This window comes from Opisthocomus hoazin, chromosome 13 (assembly GCF_030867145.1).
Source record: "Opisthocomus hoazin isolate bOpiHoa1 chromosome 13, bOpiHoa1.hap1, whole genome shotgun sequence".
NCBI lineage: Eukaryota > Metazoa > Chordata > Aves > Opisthocomiformes > Opisthocomidae > Opisthocomus > Opisthocomus hoazin.
The window spans coordinates 16,092,088-16,116,932 of NC_134426.1; the positions used below are offsets into that span (position 1 = coordinate 16,092,088).

The following is a 24,845-nucleotide window of genomic DNA, read 5'->3' on the forward strand; positions in this document are numbered from 1 at the left end:
TTCATAGTCTGGTTTTAATGTCTTTTTCATGATACTTTGGTTAGGAAAATTCTTGAGATACAGATAGTTTCAAAGCAACAATTCTGCCAGCTTGCATCTCCCTATTTAGTGACGGTGTCTAGGTCTTAATATATTCCCCTCGTTTTCCCGAGGGGCTGTGAGGATCTGTTGTGCTCAATGATGCTTTTTAGAAGTTTTTAACAGAGAATTTTCTTCTGTGGTTTTCCTCCCTCTGTGATGCTTCTCCAGCCTACAGGGAGCCCTATCTCTTTGTGACCCACTTCAATTCCCTTGAAGTGATCGAGATTCAGGCACGAGCTTCTCTAGGGTAAGTTGTTCTCTTTTCGTTGCTTCGAACAGCATGTGCTGCCAGAATCTGTGTGCTTCCCAGGAGAAGGTACAGTGGTGTCATTGTAAAGACTTCTTCCTGCAATTTTACCCAGAACTCCTGCACGAGCCCACTTGGAGATACCAAATCCGCGGTATCTAGGGCCTGCAATTTCATCTGGAGCTATCTACTTGGCCTCCTCCTACCAAGACAAATTAAGGGTGATTTGCTGTAAGGGCAATCTGGTGAAGGAGACCAACAATGAGCAGCACCACAGAGGATCTTCTGCCACACGCAGGTATGATGCACTCCGTGTGTTAGGGGCCTCGTGCACCGCGGCAGCAAACTTCCCTCCGGATGGCTCTTCCCCCCCAGATGTTGCGGGATGCCCTTGTTCCGTTCTTAGAGAGAGAGGCTGGCGTTAGCCAGTTACTGTAATGCTGGAATGGAACAAGGAGCAGAGTCACTGATGTTTTAAAATCCAGAAGGCAAAGAAGCGTTAGCTCTGTGGGAATATGTGGGTGATCTCCACAAATGCTTTGGGATCTTGAGCCGCTGTACTTTTACATTGCGATATAGCTGTGACCGCAAAGCTTGGTGAGCTTTGATGTTACTGGTAGGACAGGAACCGTCGACTGGCTGTAACAATCGCAAAGCAAGAGCCCCTTCCTCTGAAAGAATGAGTATGCCTGAGGGAGACAGCGCTGGGAAGCTGCGATAGCATCGAGCTCTGTTCAGCAGAACAGTGATACTGCAGACAGGTGAATAAATACTGGGGTTGATAGTGCCTCTGTGCACTGCCGATGGAGAAGCTGAGGCCTGTAGCTCATCCTGACCTGGCCTGAACATCCTGGAGCTACTGAAAATTTGATATGTGAAAAGGCATATGTCAAATTTTAGCATACTTTTATGTGGAAAAGTATACTGCTTAAGTACTTGAAAAGGTGTACTTTTGTGGCTGGATACGCAGACGTGACTGGCATTAGCAATTCATTAAGGCACGTTCCTGGCGTTGCTAATGTAACAGCTACTCGGCTGTCAAGGTGTCCTTGCACTTTTATCTTGGCTCAGGGAGGTCTGATGCTTTTGCACCTGAACACTGCTGCGTGTTTGGGGAAAGTTACATTTCTGCTAAAAGAAAATGTAACATGAGGTTTTTGTCGCTCAGCTGTTCGCGTCCATTATTTTTGAATGACAGCAGCCCTAACAAGAGAGGTCCGCCCACATACAACGAGCACATAACCAAGCGGGTAGCATCAAGCCCAGGACCCCCAGAAGGTCCGAGCCACCCTCGAGAACCAAGCACACCCCATCGGTACCGCGAGGGAAGGACAGAGCTGCGGAGGGACAAGTCACCTGGGCGGCCACTGGAGAGGGAGAAATCTCCGGGCCGGCTGCTGAGCACCCGCAGAGAAAGGTCCCCGGGGAGACTGTTCGATGAGAGCAGCCGAGGCCGAATGCCTGTGAGTGGTGCCAGAACTCCTCTTGCTCAAGTCAACAAGGTAAGTCAGGAGCCCGGAGAACTGTTCTGTTCTCAGGAATAGGCACGTACTGCAGGAGGGCTGGCGGTACTGTAAGGCACGAGAGCAAATCAAATCTCACCCGCTCCCAACCTCTGTTAAAACAGAGCACACGTGGTGTCACTCGCTGGCCCTGTGAACACCTTCCCTTGTGCTTGTTCTGTAACTGCAAAAGCAGCGTGACTGTGGAGCAGGCTAAAGCCCTCCAGATCTGAATGCAAAGGTGCCTTTCCCCGCAGAAATCAAGTCAGTGAGGACTTGAAGGGGGCCGATGTCTGGAGAAAGGAACGTGGGAGCCTGCTGCGCTCGGAGCGATGCTGACGGGCCTTGGCTTTCTCAGAATTGTGCCACCTAGACGCAAGCAGGCACCGAGCACTCACCCAGCTGCTGCCACTGAGCGATGTACTGCCTATGTGAGAAAAATACGTGCCACTGTAACTGTCGTTTTGTTTGTCTGCCAGGTCTGGGACCAGTCGTCAGTGTAAGTCTCAGCTAGACAAAGTTACTCATCTTGACCTGCAGGAAAAAAAAAGGAAATACACTGAGTATACGCGCTCCGTACGTCTGCTGCCCAGTCACCGCAACAGCGTTCCTGGGCCACAGCCAGCGCCGCGTCGGGAGGCGTGACGCTCTTGAAGATTGTTCGCATCTCAGTTGATTTCTCTGCACTTTCCTGCACTCCTGTTTTTGCACTTTGTACTACTGTTACTCTTTCAAGCAGTTCATGAACTTTTTGTATTCACCTTAGTCCCCGGTAGTTCATCGAGGAAATTAAACGGGACTAGAGTCCCACCCCAGGTCTTTGATGTGGTTAGCACCCCTTAGCAGAGAATTGGGCGTAGTTCTGAGACATGCTGGGGATTCCTGCTGGCCTGGAAGCAGACGGGCCGAGGTGAGGGAGCCTTGCAATAGAAGGTGTGGTTGGATATCCTCTGCAGAACACAAGAAAAGTTGCTTCCGATTAGTCCGTTCACCTGCCACTTCTGAAAGTTATTTTGTTCTCACTAAAACTGCTCCATAGCAGCTCTGATGGGGAGGGAAGAACCCCGCTTTACGCGGTCCCACGTGCCCGGCCCTGAGACAAAGTGCGTTACCGATCAGCTCCTGGGGTGTGAGACTTTATCCAGGTCTTCTGCATGACAGTTCACTGCATGCTGCTGCACCATCACTGGCTGCTCTCGCCTTTTAGGTTGCTTTGCTGAGTAGTGTATTGTACCTCACTTGTAAATGAACCGAAACCTTTAGATTACGCTGCAAAATAACCGTTAATCACTCTGGAAATTTGGCAACGGAGAGTTAACGAGCCTTATTCTATGACAAGAATTACGGCCACGCTTGCGTTCTCCTCCCAGCATTGAACGTGGTCCGGTCGGAAACGCCGCCGTCGCGCTGCCAGTGCCGCGCTCCCCAGTGCGCGGGCGGCCCCGGGCTGGCTCCTCGCGTGCCTGTAACCTGTCGTACCATAAGAGCCGAGGGTCACGGCACGAGAGGATGCTCATGATGAACAGCCTGAGCGGCCGCTGAACACGCCCGCGCCTTCGCTTCCGCGTGGCTGCCCTCGAGCCCGCTGCTGCTTCCTATTCTCTTTTGCTGTGAACACGAGGCAGAGAGCAGATGATTTTCAAAGCAGGTTTTGACCATTCGATCTGCAATAGCGACATTCTGAGTGAACAACCTTGTTCTTTACAACTGGAAAGAGCAAAACTGCATCCAGTCTTCCCCTGGCCACACTCTTACACCTCCGCTAGTCCCTTGCAAGCCTGTGCTAACCTGTTCTAGAAACCCAGAAAAAATCAAATGCCTTGTCAGTGTCCTCGGGCGAGTTTCATGAATATTGTGTTCCGTTCTCTTGTCTGGTGGGTGATTTTAGAGCAGCTGATTTGGCAGGAAACGTGCTGAAAGTTTTTTGTCTCCTGGTCTGAATATTTTGAAAGGTCACTGAGATCAGTCTTTAAATCTTTGCATCTCATGGAAGATCTTCAAGACCTCAGAAAGGGGCTTGTCGAGTCCTGAAGGTGTATCTCTTGTGTCTTGTTCGTGAAATGCTTCCTGCTATAGAAATAGCGCAAAGGACTGTACATATTTACAAGAAACTTTATATTCGTAACAAAAGGGAATTGAATTGGTTTCTACTTTTTTATTGTAAAGTGTGCGTTTTTCAACACTAGCTTTTTGTTTTAATGGCGGTTGTGGACAGCCATCTTCAGACACCGGAGGGGCCTCAGCTTCGTCCTCCTCGCTCCCATGAAGAAATATTGTAACCTTAAATTGCAGTTGAAGCTTGTTAGCGTAAATGAGGTTTTAGGTCTCTCGAAGTACAGGATTTTTCTTCATTACCTTTTTATTCTTGACAAGGGAGGGAACCAGAGGGCCAGTTCAAAGCTCCACCTGGAACGTATTGAACTTTGTTGTTGAACAATAACCAAATAAAACAAATCACTTCTCTCGACTGGCATGGTGAAATGACCGCTTCCTTCTGTGCCGAGCGACACCCAGCCATCCTCCCCTTGCACCCAGCGTTAGAGGCTGTGTAATCTAGAGGCGGCGAAGCTTACCAAAGAGCTAACCTTGACAATATTTAGCATTTCAGTAGTTGTCATTCCCTGAACAAGTAGCATGAGTGGCTTCACAACGACAGAGCAGGTTCACAAGACCTCAAACGGGGGGCTGTGTCCAACTCGTTTGCTGTGGCGGCAGCCAGCTGCAACCACCGCCAGCTGCGCTCTGCCCTGGGGAGCGGGGTAGAGCCCGACGCCTGTGAGCAGCCCTGGTAAATGACCCACACCTCTGGAGCTGGAAAAAAAACCCATCGTAATTAACAACAGTGTGATCTAATGACAGGTTTGGGATTCATCCCAGCAGTGTACGGGTAGCAGAGCGGACGGAGACAGTTACTCAGCCCCCCCGCTGTCATACGCTGGTGCTTTACGGCCCAACAGCTGCAACCTTAGAGAAAAAAACCACCACAGCAAGGCTCACAGTTCAAGTCCGACTGAGTACAGCCTGCAGAGTTACTGTACATCTTCGCTCACACCTGCTGGGAAAACTTGCTAGATCAGACTTAAATGTAAATACATCTATTTTTAACTGAACCAGTTTTTACAGGGTCTGAAGTATTCTTTCACAGGAAGAGGTTTTTAATATTCACACTGCTGCCTACAGTAACTTAATTTGTCCTCCTACTGTTCAGTGTTTTTGGTTCTGGGCACGTCCCCGCCCCCTCACCCCGGTAAAGGGCTCGGTGTTGGGGTGGCGGCGGGTTACTCAGCTCCGCTTACCTTCGGGTCTCCGTGACACGCGTCAGGAAAACGCTCTCCATGAACTCCCAGCTGCTTGATTTCTCTATCGTGCCTACTATCCGATGTATATGACAAAACGCTAACTTGTTCAGTGTTTCTTGATTTCTATTTTACTGTGCACAAAGAATACTGATTTAAAGCTCATTGTTGCAGTCCTATGATGCATGATCAGAATTGTAACAAAACTAAAATAATCCAGAAACTGGTGGAGTAAAAAGAAATTATTTATTGAGCCTTTCGCTTATCGAGAACCCTGCACAAATCCGCGGTCAGCTTGCCCACCCCACCCTGTGCGGCAGTTCAGGGGGCGGGGAGGGGCCTCTTGCTATTTCTGCTGGACGCAGGAGGGAACGGCTGACCCGGGAGTCCCCAAACCGCCTATTACAAAAGTCTCTGCCCCTGCCTTATAAAAAAAAACGTGCTCTCCGAGCTACAGCCAAGACTAAAGGCAGGGGCACAGACTGGGAGAGGCGGTGGGGGTGGAAGCGAGCTACCGAAGCCAGCTCTTCTTCCAGCTTCTGCCTTTGGAGGGATTTGATTCATCCCTTCCACTAGGGAAGACGCTGCCGTCAGCTCCTCCAGTCGCCCACCGGGCAGGAAACAGCCTAGCGCAAAACAAAGGAGGAGAAACCAGAACCCCCACCCCACAGCAGCCCCAAAGCCCCCAGCCCACCTCTTCCTTCTCCAGCCCCCTGCCCTGCCAGGAGCCAGCCCTCCCGCAGCTGCCCCTGCTGAAGAGGAGGGGGTGGGGGGAAGAAGGCTGCGGCTGCGGGGGAGCCAGGGACCACCTCAGCTCCATCACCCTGCCCCGAGAGGCCCCTGGCTGCTTGCTCACCCCAACAGCAGGCAAGGGGGGGGGGCCATCACCGCGCCAGCCCCCCGGCCCCACTCCCTGGTTTCCGAGGCAAATGAACAAAGCTTTGGGGGGGCTGCAGCAGCGAATGGTGCGGTGCTGGCTGCGGGCCCAGGACCAAGGGCTCTGCGCCAGCCCAGGCACGAGATAAGGCAAAAAAACCAAACAGAAGCTCTCTAGAAATGCCTTACTTCTGGCCTCTGGTTCCACCACACCAGCACTGATGGAAAGCGTGGAAGGGGTCGTGCATACATGAAATGGGGGGAAAAAACCCCACCAAAACACAAAGCTTAGCAGGAACTAATGGGCCTGATGCCATAAATACTGTGAAGTCTTGGATACTTTCACCTTATTTCTGGTCTCTGTTTCTCAAAGTTTCAGCTGCTTTAGTCTTTGACGTGTGAAAAAATTTGGTTTGAATTGGGGAAAAACAAAACAAAACTCCTAAACCAAACTTATTAAGCCACCTCCAAGCTCCTCTTTTCGTCTAGCAAAAAATTAATTCTAGGTCATTCACATAAGAAACTTGTTGTATCATGTCCCTGCTGGCACTAAAAGCATTTACGAGGCGTCACGGTGTGCCATCTCTGCCAATACCTTCTCACAGCTGAGCAACTCCCCCAACACTGCTCCTCTGCTGATGCTTGCTCTGCCAGAGTCGAGAACTGGCTGAATGGCAGAACTCAGAGGGTTGTCATCAGCGGCACTGAGTCTAGTTGGAGGCTGGTAACTAGTGGTGTCCCCCAGGGGTCAGTACTGGGCCCAGTCTTGTTCAACTTCTTCATCAACGACCTGGATGAAGAGTTAGAATGTGCCCTCAGCAAGTTTGCTGATGACACCAAACTGGGAGGAGTGGTGCATACACCAGAAGGCTGTGCTGCCATTCAGCGAGACCTGGACAGGCTGGAGAGTTGGGCAGAGAGGAACCTGATGAGGTTCAACCAGGGCAAGGGCAGGGTCCTGCACCTGGGGAGGAACAACCTCAGGCACCAGTACAGGCTGGGGCTGACCTGCTGGAGAGCAGCTCTGCGGAGAGGGACCTGGGTGTGCTGGTGGACGACAGGGTGACCATGAGCCAGCAGTGTGCCCTGGGTGACAAGAAAGCTAATGGGATCCTGGGGTGCATTAGGAGGAGTGCGGCCAGCAGGTCGAGGGAGGTTCTCCTTCCCCTCTACTCTGCCCTAATGAGGCCCCATCTGGAGTACTGGGTCCAGTTCTGGGCTCCCCAGTTCAAGAAAGATGAGGAGCTACTGGAGAGAGTCCAGCGGAGGGCTACGAGGATGAGGAGGGGACTGGAGCATCTCTGCTACAAGGAGAGGCTGAGGGAGCTGGGCTTGTTCAGCCTGGAGAAGAGAAGGCTGAGAAGGGACCTTAGAAATGACTACAAATATCTGCAGGGTGGGTGTCAGGAGGATGGGGCCAGACTCTTTCCAGTGGTGCCCACTGACAGGACAAAGGGCAACGGGCACAAACTGAAGCAGAGGAAGTTCCAGCTGAACCCGAGGAAGAACTTCTTCCCTCTGAGGGTGATGGAGCCCTGGCCCAGGCTGCCCAGGGAGGCTGTGGAGTCTCCTTCTCTGGAGATATTCCAGCCCCGCCTGGACGCGGTGCTGTGCAGCCTCCTCTGGGTGATCCTGCTTCAGCAGGGGGTTGGGCTGGGTGACCCACAGAGGGCCCTTCCAGGCCCTGCCATGCTGGGATTCTGCGTGATTCTGGGATTCAGTGCAACTGCCGTCACCATGGCACGCAGCGGCACTGCTGCAGAGCTCGGCCCCGCCACGAGCCTGGAGCAGTTGCTGCGGGTGCCATGGCCCAGCCCTGCGTACGCACGTGCCTTGGCTGAGTGAAGACACGGTCACAGCCTGGTGCAGGGTCCTCCGCCCTCCTTCCACCCACTGAACGGCTCCATTGCAGACCCTGAGGCGTTCACCACGCCGACAGCAGAGCGTGTTCACCAGAGAGCCCTCACACTGCTGCTGTGCGACCACGTCGTTGCCCTGCAGGGCATCAGGAACGGGCACAGCCTCGCTGCCGCGAAGGAGAAGCCGTTGTTTAACATCATTATTTAAGGTTATTTAAGCATCAGGTTTCTCTGTGGCAGGGAGCTGACGAGCAATGGCTGTGGTCACACGGCTCTCCACCACCACACACTTCTGCATTTGAACTTCCAGGTGTTCTGACAGGGTGAGCTCACATCCCAACAAGAGGTCGTCCTGTTCAGCCAGTTAACCCCAACTGCTCCACTCTGCTCTGCTTCCACCACATCTCCCATAGCCCTGCCCGCACCTCCAGCCCCGGGCAGAGCACCCAGCACCCGCTGCTCTGCAGGCGCTGGCGCTGCTCACGCACCCCCAGCCTCTCCTGCTGCCAGTAACTGTCCCGCTGCCCAGCCTCATCCCCTTCCACGCCTCACGCACCTGTGACGCCACACACCCGATCCAAGCTGTGATCGCCTGCTGCCGAGGCGACAGCTTGGATAAAACAAGTCCGGGGAAGAGCGGGTGGCTGGAGGAGCGAGGCCGACGGGAGGGGTAAGGCCAGTACCGAGCTGCTCAGCCCTAAGGAGCGGATCGCCGGAGCGTGGAAGTAACCGGACTCCTGTTCTTCCTGTAAACCTTACAGCACAAACGCACACTGACACCTCCCTCGTCCTCTTTGCTCATTAATTGCAAGTGGACAAGGTGTTTCCAGCTGCCCCTATGAATTAAAAGCTTTGCACAAGCCACTGTGGCACGAAACTGCAATCAGGCAACCACAGGTTATAAAAAACCAACAACTTGAGGCAGCTGAGGTTACCAAAGCTGGGAAGGTCAATAACAAAGCGAGTCACCCCCTTTTCTTGAAAATGTTTTATTTGTTTCTAAAGAGGCTGAAAACATAAAGCAATTCTGTATTTCAGAATACCAAATACCATCCGTAGCACAGAACGGAAAGTTTTCAGAGGAAACCATTGCACTAGACCCAGACCTACTGAGCTGCTCCGGAAGCTGCAACCAGGCTGGCGGCCAGCCCCGGGGACGGCAACACCCTCCCGCCGCACGCTGCCCGCTGCAGCTTCTGGCCCCGCTGACTCCTCACAGACCCGCACCACGTGCTCCTCCCCGCAGCCGGGCGGGCGCTGCTCAGCCTTGGCACAGTCATGGGTGCTCTCAGGCACTGAAAAACAGAGGGGGGCACCCAGTAGGGCACCTCCGGAGCTGGCTCCTCCGGGGCAGGCCCAGGCACGCCAGCAGGCAGGTCTGCATGCACGCTGCATTGTTTTGGGACAAAACAGGCTGCCAACACCAAGTCCAGGCAACCTGGCGTTACTATAACCAGGTAGAAAATACGAGCAGCATAAAAAGTTGCAGAGATCCCCACAGCCCCGGCGGTGGAAGCACCGGGGATTTTATACCCATGGTCAACGCGGCAACCTCTCGCCCTGGGCAGAGCAGGGCGCAGCACCGTGGCATCCAGCATGCTGCAACCGCTTAGGCCAAGGGGCAAGTTTGGCCGCTGGGATACAGGCGACTGGCAGTCACCTTTGGGCTGTTCCTGAAGAACGACCCCCTGCACGGAGGAGCACATCGATTTCCTCGCAGCTGCCTACCCCAGCGTAAGGAAGTCCTCAGTGACCGCAAGAGAAACTGGCTTCAAAAAGCAGATCACTGCAAGACACATTTATGATTGACAGAAAAATCCAGCCATTGAAAACAACAGTCTTCCTGTACCAGACGTTCCACAGGGGAAAAGCTGCATTTCAGTTCTCAGGAAGAGAAAAAGCAACAGAGCTACTCCCGGCAGAAACCGTGCACCCCAGTCTCCTGTAAACTACCAGGGGGCTTGCTGGTGATTGTGTCGCTGGTTTTTTGCCTAGAAAGGCTGCTACAAAAAGGTCATCGATATTCTGACTCACTGCAGCCGTGCACGTTTGGAACTCGCTGCTGAAATCACCGCGTGTTTGATGAGTTAGGAAGCAGCACGGGGCTCGACGTTGCCAAGTGTTGAGCTCAAGTAAGATTCCACCAGAATCCCGAACCGTCTGGGCTGGCCTGGCTGTTACTTACAGTGTGCGGCACCGCTAAAGGTCTTTCGCCTGCTGCTGCCCCAACATTTTCCAGCCTAATTCACTGGGTGGGTTTTTAACTGAGCTGACAATGGGCACCGACACCTTTGCCAGTTGCCACGCAGCAGCCTTCTCCGAGAACTTCCAAGGCGGGACTGGGAAAATAAGGCAACTACAGGAGAACCTGGAAGTCTCAGTACGAAATCGGAGTTCGTTTGCTACAGCACGGAGCAGGAGTACGTTTGGTTAAGAGAAGGATTTCTTTTCTGAGACTCTGGCCCAGAACAGTTGGTCACAAACTACTGCGATGTTCATATTGGCTTGTACAGCAAAGTGGTCACGTACTTCTTCTTGTAACGATGCGTAGCGCTGAGCACCATCACTCCGTCCTACAGGAGATGGAAAACAGGTGAGACACACGGTTATCTCCAAGCTGCAAGTGAGCAGAGCGTGCCCTGGGCTCTCACCTTGATAGAAAGCGCGTAGAGGTGGTTCAGCATGACATGGTTGGGTTCAGGGAGTAGAGCAGGGTCGCACTGGAGAAAAGAGAAGGTGAGACAGTGTGAAAACGACAGACCTCACAGTTTACTCGTCACAGCAGACGGGCGACAAACAGTGTCTGTACAGAGCCACACCCTCAGACACATTGCACTGCTTCTCGCGCCCAGTCCGCCAACAGACGTCGACACAGGCTCAGAACAATCCCAGACCCCTCCAGGGCGAACCCTCTGCGCCCTCGCTGCCGTCGCCCAGCAGACCTCAGGGACTTCCTACGTGCTTCTGCCCTTTACGAGTGTCGCAGTGGGCAGATTCGGGTTTCGGGGAGTACGACAGCCATCTAGTTTCCTTTTCAATTTTGAAGACAGTCAAGTAGAAAAATAACTTTACTTCAGATGGATCCATCTGGACGTACGTGATAAGGAAGTTACAGACATGGCAACGACTCTGAGGCGTTTCCTTGCCTGTCCCCGCCCCATGCCCAGGTTTGTTCCCCACCTGTTCACACCCTCGCGGCCACCACTCAGCAAAGCAAGCTCCGGTACTCACAGAAATGCCCGTGTCCTTGTTCAGGATGACCTGCAGCAGGTGCGGGGGAAGAATAGGCGGCGATTTAAAACGCTCCTCTGCCTTACACACATAGGGCTCCTGGTGGTACGGGCCTGGGGGTGAACTCGACAGCTCTGTCAGAAAGATGTTGAATATTTATTCGTAAATAGTTTGTAAGAATATCTGCTCTTTGCAGGTACGTTTTCACCAGCAGTCCAAAACAATTTTCACATCCAGGAACACAGAATCATAGAATCATAGAAAGTTTTGGGTTGGAAGGGACCCCTAGAGGTCATCTAGTCCAACGCCCCCACAGCGAGCAGGGACACCGCTAACTAGATCAGGCTGCTCAGAGCCCTGTCCAACCTGGTCTTGAACGTTTCCAGGGATGAGGCCTCCTCTACCTCTCCGGGCAACCCATTCCAGGGTTTCACCACCCTCATTGTAAAGAATTTCTTCCTTATATCCAGTCTAAACCTACCCTGTTTTAGGTTAAAACCATTACCCCTCGTCCTGTCACTGCTGTCTCTACTAAAAAGATTGTCCCCATCTTTCCTGTAGGCTCCCTTTAAGTACTGAAAGGCTGCAATCAGGTCTCCCCGCAGCCTCCTCTTCTCCAGGCTGAACAAGCCCAACTCTCTCAGCCTGTCCTCCTAGGAGAGGTGCTCCAGCCCTCGCATCATTTTTGTAGCCCTCCTTTGGACCCGCTCCAACAGTTCCATGTCCTTGTGCTGAGGGCTCCAGAGCTGAACGCAGAACTCCAGGTGAGGTCTCACCAGAGCAGAGTAGAGGGGCAGAATCACCTCTCTCGACCTGCTGGCCACGCTTCTCTTGATGCAGCCCAGGACACGGTTGGCTCTCTGGGCTGCCAGCACACATTGCCGGCTCATGTCCAGCCTTTCGTCTATCAGTACCCCCAAGTCCCTGTCAGCAGGGCTGCTCTCGATCCTTTCATCCCCCAGCCTGTATCGATAGCGGGGATTACCCCGACCCAGGTGTAGGACCTTGCCCTTGGCTTTGCTGAATCTCCTGAGGTTCACACAGGCCCACCTCTCCAGCTTGTCCAGGTCCCTCTGGATGGCATCCCGTCCTTCTGGTGTCTCAACCGCACCACTCAGCTTGGTGTCCTCTGCAAACTTGCTGAGGGTACACTCGATGTCGCTGTCCATGTCATTGATAAATATATTGAACAGCACCGGTCCCAGTACGGACCCCTGAGGGACTCCACTCGTCACTGGTCTCCATCCGGACATTGAGCCGTTGACCGTTACCCTTTGGCTGCGACCATCCAGCCAATTCCTTATCCACCGAATGAACCAAACGAACATGCGGCCAAAAGAAATCAATCGCATGTAAGTGCAAGAACTGCAGCCGCTGATGCAGTGCCAGAGGATCAGTCCCTGCCCAAGAACTGATCGAAGATGCCCGAAGTCTGACCTGGGACTACCGTGAAGACGGAGGTGGAGTTCCGAGGGGCCCTATGCTACGCTCCAAGAACTTCACCCTCACCTCTGCCCAGCACCTCTCCAGCAAACATTCAACAGAAAACATTGCTCCACAACGTTCCCTCCAAGAGCAGCACTAAACCCATGGCATGCACAGGTAAAAGGCAGCTGTGACCCCTGTGCAGGGACGGGGTAACAGAAAGGGCTCTGCAGAGTCTAAAGCAACGTAAGGAAAGGGTGTTACAGCACGTGGCGGGGACGCATCTGCTAGAATCTCCTCCTGGCTTCTTGTACTGCCCAAGTCTCACAAATCACACTCTTTCTCCAAAACGGCTTTGTCCAGGGCAAAGCTGCACAGAGCAAAAACCAACCACACCTTCTGCCCCAGGTCTAAGGACAGGTCTTCGACGGACGATTTAGGGTACCACTTCCATCACGGTCTCCATCCCTACACAGGTCTATACAGCAGAGGTGGCAAGGCTGATCTCAAGAGATGTTTCAAGCTAAATCTTACCCCTCTTCTGTTACACTAGAATATGAAAGTTAAGGCAAAAATAGCATTTTTATATTTTTCTAAGATATAGATAATTAATACTAAACTGAGAGGATATGCCATATTCCTGAGACTGCCTTAGCACTGCTACGATACACCTAATTTCTGCTTCTCAGTGTGCAACTTCTGCCCTCCTCGACCCATCTCCTCAGCAGAGGAAGCCGGCATGGGGAGCCTCCCAACCAGATCCACAGCGACCTGCGCTGCTCTGTCAGAGGCTGCCTCCTCTGTGCACTCCACATTCTTCCTGCATGCATTTGTGATTCCTGCACACGTCCACAGCGCCTGACAAAAGTGGAGATTAATTTACTCGGGAGCTTTAACTCCAGACAAAAAGGAAGATGGAATTTTTAACAGCTCTAAAAAGTGTGAGATAAAATTACCAGTGAGCTCATACCAGACAGGTCTGAACACTTCTGGGAGTCCACCATCAAAGCATCGAATACTTCAAAGTCAGTTTTCTTCACCTGTATGATGTTGTTGACGGTACCTAGCTGGCTGGTTACTACGGGCTGGGAAGAAACAAGACACAGAATTCAGAAAAAAAAAGCTTGCAGGACTACTAGATTCTCAGAACTACACAATGAGCAGTACCGAGAATGAGCGGCACTGCTTTTCCAACATGCTAGTACCAGACAGGAAAAGCGCTCACCGTCGCTCAGCGTCAGGTTAAGAGCGAGTGCAGAATTTAGGACGGGGCGGAGGGGGTGCGTGTCAGCTGAACCTGCTAGGTCCACAGCACTCCATAAATCCTTGGCCCATAGATAAGGCTAGGACCACGTTTGGGCTAAAGTTAACCATGATGGCACAAGGAGGTAAGCTTTGCTGCTAGGTTCTACGGGGCTTTCAGAGCCAGGCTAAGATCCGCCTGGCCTGAGGCAGGACAGAATACGGTTGGTACTGCTGGTTTACTACTAAAACTAGACTAGAATCCAGGGCAGAGGGTTCAAAGAGCTAAATTTACTGTGAGGTAAATTCTGCGAGGTTCTGCCAGGCCTGCCGAGACAGCAAGAAGACTGGAACCAGCAGCTCTGAATGGTTAGTTCTGAGGCAGGCAGGGACTGCTGGGTGGGTAGGGTTAAAGCTCATTTTATAGCAGAGGAGGAAGAAAAGGCCTGGTAGATTCTGGCACAATTACTGGACTACGAAAAGATCTCCAGCAGCAATAACAACATCCTGGCACATGCAGGACAGCACAGAGAGATCTGGGCTGTCAGCAGTGCCACAGTGCTTTAGAAGACAGTTTGGCACCAGACAAGAAAAGCTTACCATATCTGAGAAACCAACACCCCAGAGACCTTGTCTTGTCACCCGTTTGTTACGAAACCTCCTGTCCTTTGAGGTCAGGCCAGCGGGGATCAGAAATACCTCTTTCACCAGCTTAAACAGCCAGTTTCTGTTATTAACCAATAAATACTTTCTCTCTGAAAAGGCCAGCTGTTGGTAGAGAAACCAGCCAGTTTCTCGTCTTCAGATGCCTCAGTGAATAAATACAGCGAGTTGAAAAAAACGCTACCTCTGAAGGGTCGTGTGTCCACTGCCCGTCCACAAAGAACTTGTACTGGTGCTCTCCTTCTGGCAGGTCCAGGATTGCCACAAAGTTGTTGTGACTGGAATTTAAGACAAACAATGAGCCCTGAAACATTCTGAAAAGGACATCAATCTATAAACTGTGACAAACACAGAGTACAAGCCTCCTCAGCACGCAGAAACTTCAAAAGGCAGCGCCACATTTAAGAGAATCTCTGATGCAATCTAAAGGTAAAAAATCAAACTAAGATTAATGTTAATGATCGTTTATCCTGTGACAATAAGTCCCAACACATCCAAAATTAGCATCCACGTTCCTGGCATCAAGGAATTAGCACTGAGCTTCTGTAAAGTCATCCTCACATCTTTACGTTACTCGTTAGTATGTGAGACCTCATTTTCTCTGCGAGGCTCCTGTTGGTGGAACAGGATCAGCTTACTCGTATTTCCTTGCCTTTCAGTATTTGCCGCCATAAATTGCATTTCACAAATGGCTATGAAATAGATGAACAAGGACCAGAAGATGAAAGCAGCAACTCAATACTTCTGAGTTACTTCGGCTCTGAGTAGCTGCTGCGTGGTAATTTTGATACGCCTGTGCCATGAACTTCCTGATCCTTCACAAGCCTTTGCCAGCGTCTCAGAGAAGCTGTTCGATGCCACGTGAACAACTCAAACAGGCCACACAATGCCAGGACCTCTCTTTGCTTCTTCTCAGGTAAGGAGCGCAAGCACACCATCACAGAGCTGGTTTTGCAATTTCAGTTTGGAATAATGAGCTCTTCTACTTGAGCATACTGGATTCAATAACACGATTTTATCCAGCCTCTAAGGAGGTCCAAATATCTCTTTTCCCAGAATACCTAATCTGACAAGAAACAAACATGTCTATTTTTTTTTTCTCTTGTAAAGAAACCTTTTTGTCCTTCTTCCAGATTCATTTCACCATTTCCCATCTCCCAGGCTTTCTACTTGGAGTATGACAGTAATACAGATGTTCAATACAGATGTTCCACTGGCTTTTTTTTCCAGCTCCTGTCTTGATAATTTATTTCACATTGTTCATGCACAGAGCCATCCTCCCATCCCCTCCGTCTCCTCCGGCCACTGAGCTCCTCTCTCAAGTTTCCTAAGAAATGAAGACGCTTCTGCAGCAATGACAACGCAGGCAGCCACTCACTGAGACGAGAAACACCAGAAACCGGCAGGAGCCCAATCTCTCATGGGCCTGTCATCGCTGACAGACAACAGGGCTCAGATCAACAGCTGCACTCAGACTCTCCGCCATCCATTAAGTTTTAAATTTTTGAAAAAACATTGGTTTAAATGAAATACTTTCTAGGTACAGAATTCAGCAGAGCTCCAGAGCTCTCTAGCAGGAAAAAGCACTTAGTACCTTCACACAGATTATTCCTCACTCGTTAAGTTTCCCAGGCTCAGAGTTTCCTAAGCAGAATCCGGATCCTTCTGAGCTGGGCAAAAGCCAATGATACGGCAAGAAAGTACATGGGCCATCAGAGACACGACGCTTAAAACCAGCGTCACCTTACATACCCTGACTCTACCCCAGGCAGGAGAGCGCACAGCAAGGATTGTTTCAGGTCATTCGTGCGTGGTGCCGAGCGAACAAACCACTCCTTCAAAACTGACACACAGCTCAACCTCCATCCTGTGCCATCCAAGAACCAACACGTCAGATTCTCATCAAGCGCCTGAGCAGAGGAGCAGGCAAGCGGTAAAGCCAAGCACAAGACCAACCCGTCACCTTTCTCACTGCACCAAGCACTCCCAGTCCACGGGGAACATCGCCGAGACAGCAGCAGCAGTTTGTTACCTCCTTGTCAGAGGAATTTTGCTCCAGTTGTTGAAGGACCCAGATAAATAAACTTCCTTCCCGCCTCCAGTCCAGCGAAAGACCGTTGGTCGAGCTTGAGTGGGAGTTTTATCGTTCACTTCCAGATCTTGTTGCCAAGCTAGGAATTCTTCTTTCTCCAACGGAGCCTACAAGCACAAGGTCTTCATTAAAAGGAATTCTTTCCTGGCAGATTTAGACAACCTATATTCACTGAAGGCATTTTTCTAATTTTAATTCAGTTATCTAAGGTACAAGCCTACAAGTAGTTTTTGTCAGACGGCGATTTAAAACCGTGCATTTCTAGGTGCAGTTCACAAGTTCATTTGCACAAATTCTGCAAAGACGTTACAGCCTTCCAAACTTGCAGAAAGAGCGGAAGGCAAAATAATCCCCATCCTTCCAGCCTAAATTAGGTTAAAAAGAAATAACTTGAGCTCACAAGTTTTCAAAATACACAGATACGAGAAGAGGGAGAAAAATAATCAAGAAGAAATACACTTAAGAAGCATTCAGATGATGCAAATATCGCAGGCACAAAATTTGTAGTCGGCCGAGAGATTACGAGTTGTCTATAGGAAACAGCTCTGTCCAACAGCCAAAATCTAAGTGCAATTTTGTTACATGTTCTTACGAAACACGGCACACAGCAAGGTGTTTCTAACAACCCACTTGATCCTGAGTTAACAGATCTTTAACAGTTAACAGATCTTTTAATATGGAAAATAACAGACAGGTCACATGCCACTGGTGACTGCAAGAACATTAATGCTCCGAAGGAAGCCGGGGCCCTGTACTTAGAACTGGGGAAGAGCTTTAAGCCAGTCACATTTTCGTTTTTCTACAGTTAATTCTTGCTGGAAACCATGACATTACACTCATTATATCTATCTGCTGGAACGTCAGTGCAATATCTCTTCCTAGCACGCGAAGCAAGGGAGATAGTTTCTTGCGTAAACTCCAAGCCAGCACTGCTGCAGGTGGCTAACTGCACAGCGTGGACGGCACTCCCAAGCTGGGGATGTCAGCAGACAAGAACAACCCAGCAATACCTTCATTTCCTCGGCGTGGAACAAGTCTGTATCTTCAGGACTGTCCATTAAGATTTTTGGCCGATCACCCTCTTTCGTACCCATGGCTCCTGCTGAGCTGTCACCTCGGGGTGCCTTATGCCCATGACGCTCCAGTCCGGCCCGCTCGCTGCTGGTGTTCCCCATTTTTAAGGACCTCAAAGAGCAGAAAAAGCCAGGTTAGCACAGGTACTTTTGAAACCAGAACACCAGCAGGCAGGAAAGCAGGCTCCTCAGCAGACCTGGGCCCCGTTTTCAAGTTGAGGAGCCCAAGAAACTTGATCAACCCAAAACACTATCATCTTAAAATTCTATCACACTCAGAACAAAGACACTAAATGACAATTTCTAGCTACAGCTCAATATTCTAGCATCTCTGCAAGACTGGAGGCTTCCTCTGGTCTCTGGACCGGACGCGTGTGCCACTTCTGATCCGACAGACTGCTGACAGGCGGAGAGCAGCGGCTCAGAGGTGGTCCAGGGGCCCGCGAGGGCCCGCAGAGACGGGGCCTGGCCCAGCAGGGTAATAGTACGTCTATGGGATGTCGCCCCGTTTCCGCACGCCGCCCAGCTTCCAGCGGCGCAGCTCAGCCACGGCCTCAGCGTGCGCGACTGGAGGGAATAAACTGAACAGACACATAACTTAACGGGCGCGACAAAACCTAAGTCTAGGTGCAAATGTTAAGGGGCTGTGTGCAACCACACCGCACCGCCCTCAGGCAGCGACCGGCCGGCCCCGCCAGCCGCACCTCCGTGCAGGCCGCAACCGGACGGAGCCGCCGCCGCGTCCCCGCGCACCGACAAACCCCGGGCTTTGCAGCCGAGGGGCACCGGCCCCCGGGCACGGCCGTCCCCACAGCAGCCCTTCCCGCGGCCGCCGCCCGCTCCCGCGGCGTCCCGCACCGCCCAGCGCCGGGCCCACCTCCCGCCTCCGCTGCCCGCCGCCGGCCCGCCTCCGCCGCGCTTCCGCTTCCGGCCCCCGCGCGCCCGGGCCGCCGCCCCGGGTAGAACCCGAGCCCGGCGCGCAAGGTTCCGGGGCGGGCGAGGCCCGTCACTGGGTTATCCGTTACCGTGCCCGAGGCCGCTGCGTGCCCCCCCGCCGTTGCGGCGGCCAGGAGGCCCCGGGTGAGCTCAGAATCACGCAGAATCACAGCATGGTGGGGGCTGGAAGGGACCTCTGTGGGTCCCCCAGCCCAGCCCCCTGCCCAAGCAGGGTCACCCAGAGCAGGCTGCACAGCACCACGTCCAGGCGGGTCTGGAATATCTCCAGAGATGGAGACTCCACAGCCTCCCTGGGCAGCCTGGGCCACGGCTCCGTCACCCTCAGAGGGAAGAAGTTCTTCCTCATGTTCAGCTGGAGCTTCCTCTGCTTCAGTTTGTGCCCATTGCCCCTTGTCCTGTCACTGGGCACCACTGAAAAGAGTCTGGCCCCGTCCTCCTGACACCCACCCTGCAGATATTTATAAGCATTCATAAGGTCCACTCTCAGCCTTCTCCAGGCTGAACAAGCCCAATTCCCTCAGCCTCTCCTCGTAGGAGAGATGCTCCAGTCCCCTCCTCATCCTCGTAGCCCTCCGCTGGACTCTCTCCAGTAGCTCCTCATCTTTCTTGAACTGGGGAGCCCAGCACTGGACACAGCACTGCAGATGGGGCCTCACTAGGGCAGAGCAGAGGGGAAGGAGAACCTCCCTCAACCTATTGGCCACACTCCTCTTAATGCACCCCAGCTCTGGGAGGGTGGGTAGGCAACACAGCCTTGGAAGGAGGCCGGCGGGAGCCAGAGCAGCGGGGGTTCCAGCCCTGGGGCAGCCGAAGGCCCCGGCGAGACCCCCAGCCCGCGGCTCTCCGGCCTCTGCAGAAGCGCGGGAGGAAAGTCCAGCCCTCTGCTGATAAACGTGTCCCAAATTAACTGGCACCCATCTGTCCTCTGAGCATTTCCAATTGCCCTGTCCCATTTCACTGACACTTGGGAATGCAACGTGATGTTGTCACTTCAGGTGGTCGGAGACATTGCACAGCTAAAACAAGTCCTGGTTCTTCGTGAAGAATTGGGACGGCTGTGAGATAAGAGACTCCAGAATAATCCCTCTCAGCTCGGGAGAGCAGGTATGCAAACTACGGAGGTCAGGAGGCTTCAGGAGAATCTGCAGACCCCGCCATCGCTGAGAGACGCTGAGGACATTACCGTACATTAATGAGTGCTCGGAAAAACGATGCTAAGCATTTCTTGGAAATGTAATGAATGTGTATGTTAACGCAGCATGAGTACCTAGTAACTCTGTCCTTTTGGTGCACACGTTTGGAGGAGAAATCCCCCGTGTGACTGGTGCCATAATAAAAAATACCTGCTTAATAGTCTGCCGACTACTGAGCCTTCAATTCCGGCTTTTCACAGCATCATTACCCTTCACTCTCCACCACCACCGTCTTTCTTCTGCTTTTCTAACAGACTGTGAGGTTCCCACCTCGGCGGTTTTCTTCGCGAGGAAATCGTTGGGTTTTTCTCACCCAGCCCGCAGACAGACGTAAGGGCTCCCACCAAAGTGACGTGTGCCCTGTGGCGTGCCATTACGGACAGCCCGGTTCACCGTGCCCAACCGCGAGCACGCAGCTGGCTCCTGCAGCGCGTTTTGGGGAACAGCTGCTCCTCGCTTGTCTTTCAGGGGTAGAACACCTTGGCAGGGGACGGCCCGCCGGAGGGGCCACGAGGGGAATGTGTGTGGGCAGCTCTGCGCCCACCCCTGCGGAGCAGTTACCCTGCTATAAAACGCAGCTGTTGTTATTTTGATACTTCACGCAGCTTAGCACTCCTCAATTCTTTGTCTCCAAACCCGATTGTTTTGTTCCCCCCAGTTGTTTTCTGGCCAGCACCGATGCCCACGCCTCGGTGTGTGCTGGCTGTGTCGGCAGTGGAGGCTGGCCACACGCGCCACCGCGTCTCGTCCACCACCTGCCCAGTAGGACCATCGTGATGATCTGCACAACAGCCCGCCAGACTCACTGCAAGGACGGTACCCTCGCTTTGGGGCCCTTCCTCACTTCTTTGCAATGGTTTTTCTTACTTCTAAGGAATGAACTTGCAGGATAAGGACTGCTGATAGCTCACGAGGCTGTGGTAACTAGTCTTTGGTAAGCGCAAGCATTATTCAGTTTAAAATTCTGGTATTAAAACATTATTCCTCCCTACACGGCGATGAACCATCCACCCATTTCCTCTGAGTGGAACAAGTCCGTATCTTCAGGACTGCCCATTAAGATTTTTGGCCGATCACCCTCTTTTGTACCGGTGGCTCCTCCTGAGCTGTCACCTCGGGGTGCCTTATGCCCATGACGCTACATGACAAAACCTTTGGGAGTTACTGGCCTGTGGGTGGTACAGAGGCAATGGACACAGGCCTCTCAACATCTTGGTTGTTGGGCTTCACTGCTGCTGCCTTCTCCTCCCTCTTTGCCCTGCGACAGCCCCGACTCTTCTCGTGACCGGTGGGTGCAGCACAGTCCTAGAGCAATCGGCCTGGAATTCTTCGTGAGGTGCCTGGTCCCCATCGGTTATGGGGGCTGGATGACATTACACCATGAGCGAGTCTCACATGGGGGCTTACCACTGCTGCCCACTACACCACCCCCTGCCCCCTCAAGGGCATGTTGGCATGCTCGGTCCTCACACACACTGGAGTATTGTTTTCTCCTGTCAGCTTGAGTGGGAGCCCCGTTCCCTTACAGCTGTTAAAGCAGGAGATGTAGGAAGTGAGAGATTACCCAAAGACATGCTGCAAGGGCCTGGCAGAGCTTGTAAACCCACAGATTTTCTGGAACCCTGGAGCTCTGCTCCTCCCTTTGACAGCATCTGTCACTTTTTGCCTCCTTCCATGCTCTGCAACCTGAAGGGCATAAAAAGTCCGCCTCCTCCACTCCATCCATGACCAGCCTCCACATTCCAAAGAAAGACTACAAAATACATTTTCTACTCCCGTCCCTTTACCTACCTGTCTTAACCTTCGTTTTCTTACTGCCAGATGAGGATGTAACAGATGGCGAGCTGGTTGACATTCACAGAATCACAGAATCACAGAATCACAGAATGGTAGGGGTTGGAAGGGACCTCTGTGGGTCATCTAGTCCAACCCCCCTGCCGAAGCAGGATTCCTGCATCAAGACTTCCATGTGTGTCACAAATGAAGTTCCTGGTTAACCTCCCTAGTGAGAATGTCAGAGTTGTCACTTGCCATCAAAGTAATTTTCATGACAACGCTCTCTAGATTCCTAAAGTGCCACATCTCTGGGACAGGGGACGGAGCAACAGGCCACTTCAGCATAGCCCTCAATAAGCCCTCCTGACGTTGGTACCTGAATAATTTGTTCCTCCGTCATTCAGCTGTGTACATTGCCGTACAATTCTGGGGGATGCCCATGCACAGTGACTGTAAGCATCGTCACCGAGAAGGAGAAAGAATTCAGTAAAAATCTCCTTCTTGTCTCTGACACTTCATTGCCAGCATGACCTTTGAGAAGAGTCTTAATCACTTTGGCCTTCAGCTATTAGCTTTCCACCAGCCAGAGGAAGGTGACGCTAGGTTGGGTGAATATTGCGAAATTTTTTAGTTAAATACAAATTCAGAACGGCAGATAATTTTGTTCTGATGTATTCAAGACCCTGCTTATATTCACTACCCGTGTTTCCATGGAAGAAATATTCACCTTAAAAGCCGTTAAATTTAGACATCACAAAAACAAATACGAAATTTTGGTATGAGCAATCACACCAACTATGTGAATGCCCGAGGATTTACGGCTGTCTGCACAGGAAAAAGAAGTAGTATCATGGAAATTATAGGGTGAATCACAACAACAGTTTGACTTGCAAATGGCAGTATGTGGGGCAAAAAGATCAGAGGAAAATGTAACTGCATAATTCCGAGCAAGAAATTCCCTCAAATAAAATCACTGTCCACTCTCAGACTGTCCACATCCCATAAGCCAAGATAAAAGTAATTGCTGAAATGCTTTATCAGGTGTCCTGACTGTGCTATGCCATCTCACAGGTGCAATGTGAGGTTTTAAAAGGAGATGATTGTGAAACACCTGCAGGAGATGAAAAGCCACATGGTTTCTGTGTTCTTCACCAAGTCACTAGCCACAAGCAAAAGCCAGCTCTTTTCCCTTGCTCACATCCACCTTCTTTAATAAACGTGAACCAGACCTGGCCTGACTATTCAAACTCACACAGAGCATCTTATTCAGAAATTAATGTTAAGGCATTTTGTTTTTTGGCTCATCAGATCACGAGACTCAGCAGACCTTGTCAACGTTCTAACAATCATGACAGAGCACTTTCGGTGCTGTACAGGCTGAGGGGTCAACTGAAGTGACATCTTTACTACTGAGTCATTCCACCCCCTCGGAGATACCACTTACCGTCTATCTTCATCAGCTGACTCATTTTTAGAGAAAGTAAGGACCAAACAGGACAGACCTGAGGTCAGGAGAGACCTGTGTTAGGGGAATGTATGTCTTTGATTAAATGGGGTGAAGAATGCCCTTACAAACCTTTCAGGCACAAAAGGTCGAAGCTAAACTCTTGTGCTAGCCCCAGGGAAGGGAAGGCACTCACCAACCACTTGGCCTCCAAGCCAGAATCTCATTTTCACTGCTTGGATTAACTCCTGGAGTTGGTTAAAATCAAAAGACAGTTAGCCCCCACTGAACGCTGCTTGACGTATGTGTACATGAGGCTGCCATGGCTCACTGTTACCACGCAGCCTGCTCTGGTGTGCATACCTTATCTTCAGTGGAGTTTCCCCTTCGCTTCCCCCAGTGTATGTGTTGAAAAAGAAATGCATTGGCCTAAAGTCTCAGACTGTGGAGTTTAAAGTCCTGATGAATCCACTGAGATCTGGCAAAGTTCTTTTTCCTTGAAACGATGCAAGCTTATTTAGCCAAAGAGAAATCACTGCAAGGAAAGTGGAAGCTGACTCAGCCCCACAGCTAGATATGACAAAAACAGAAGAGCTGTCCTCAGTCATGAGCTGGTAGATCAAATTCAGACATGCCATAAATCACATCATAAAGGACACATGAGCAAGTGCTTCTTGTAGCTTCTGTGCCGTGGAGAATGAGCTGGTGGCAGCAGCAGCAGAACTTATGCTACAGTTCAAGACACGATAAATTTAACTGCAGAAACCGTCCAGTTAAATGTCTTACTATAACCTGCCTTTCTACCTTGGGCTCCCAAGTTTATTCCTCCATCTGTACGTTGGCTAAGTGATCTGTTTCCAAACCCCCTCCTCCTTTTAGGTCACTTCTGAATTTAGCCCGTTTTGCCAGGCTGCCAGGGAGTGATGCAGAGGAAGTTGGGCAGCCTCCTTACAGGCTCACTCACATTTCAGGGACACATGCCGTTGCTGCGCATGCAGAACATGCCGTTGTGCTTGGGAAACGGAAAATTGTGAGTGCACGTAAAAATCACTCATAGGCCATTGCACCCCTTCTCAACTCTTCTACTCCAGCGTAACACTGCACACCTTCAGAGACGTATTAATTAAAAATGAGTTTGGAGATGGGAGGATAGTAAGAGTAAACTAACATTCAAGTCGTGTTTCAGTCTGAATGTACTACTTGGGAATGACTGAGGGCTCCAAATCAGAAGAGCTGCGGACCAGGCAGCAGCCATGCAGACTACCCTGCACAGGCCTTCTGACGTCTCTGACTTTGCCTGGAGGTATCTCCTCCAAAGTCAGGGTAGGTTCCACACCTATTCAACTTCCTCTTAGTTTACCCCATTATCAGGAGTGAAGGTTTGGCAATGCGGACTCTTCCCTCCACGAAACAACACATTCTACAAAGGCTCCTGAGCAGCTGTCGGGTAACCAGGATGTGGCTTACCAGCTTGGCCCCAAATCAATCCAGTGACTTTGTATTTAAATCTTAACTTGCCTTGGGGAGTCCAGTCCTTCAAATGCATCCTCTTGTGCGTATGTCCACACACAGTGCACACAAAGTAAAAACTAACTGAGAAGATGACCCAGCCTCTCCCCTACTGATGCAAACCAGTACCAAAATCCATCTTAAGTAACTGGTTGAGAAAGCTAGGGTCCAGTAAGGAAATGAGCCTAGAGAGAGATGCTTGCACACTGTTCCAGCAGATGCATCTGGACTGATTCTGAGAGTGCTGGACACTATGACAGGAATCGGATAGCACCTATTTGTAGGCTGAGAGGCAGAGCACAGCTCACACTGTGAGTGCGTACCCAAAGATACAGGTACAAGAGCAACAGCTTCTGGAGCCTCGAGCCGCACTGTTCAC

The 24,845-nt window shown here is 51.4% G+C and overlaps 2 protein-coding genes across 5 annotated transcripts in view; one reads left to right on the forward strand and one right to left on the reverse strand.

Moving 5' to 3' along the window:
- Positions 1–5,379, forward strand: part of CIT (citron rho-interacting serine/threonine kinase) — a 77,998-nt gene extending 72,619 nt beyond the window's left edge. The window contains exons 44-47 of the mRNA XM_075434457.1: positions 250–328; positions 444–626; positions 1,527–1,830; positions 2,310–5,379. Coding sequence (XP_075290572.1) covers positions 250–328; positions 444–626; positions 1,527–1,830; positions 2,310–2,333 — 590 coding nt within the window. The 3' untranslated portion in view covers positions 2,334–5,379. The remainder of the gene's footprint in view (positions 1–249; positions 329–443; positions 627–1,526; positions 1,831–2,309) is intronic.
- A 3,455-nt stretch (positions 5,380–8,834) lies between these two features.
- PRKAB1 (protein kinase AMP-activated non-catalytic subunit beta 1) lies at positions 8,835–18,520 on the reverse strand. Of its 4 annotated transcripts, none has more exons than XM_075434480.1 (8): positions 18,465–18,520; positions 17,525–17,699; positions 16,455–16,621; positions 14,607–14,700; positions 13,488–13,602; positions 11,093–11,226; positions 10,513–10,581; positions 8,835–10,434 (listed from the first exon to the last, which is right to left on the reverse strand). In XM_075434480.1, the coding sequence occupies exons 2-8, from the start codon at positions 17,687–17,689 to the stop codon at positions 10,357–10,359; spliced, it is 822 nt and encodes a 273-aa protein (XP_075290595.1). In that variant the 5' UTR covers positions 17,690–17,699; positions 18,465–18,520; the 3' UTR covers positions 8,835–10,356. The 4 variants fall into 4 exon arrangements, with proteins under 4 accessions (XP_075290595.1, XP_075290596.1, XP_075290598.1 ...); XM_075434481.1 differs by lacking the exon at positions 18,465–18,520 and adding an exon at positions 18,341–18,451; XM_075434483.1 differs by lacking the exon at positions 18,465–18,520 and adding an exon at positions 18,349–18,436.
- Positions 18,521–24,845: the final 6,325 nt, after the last annotated feature.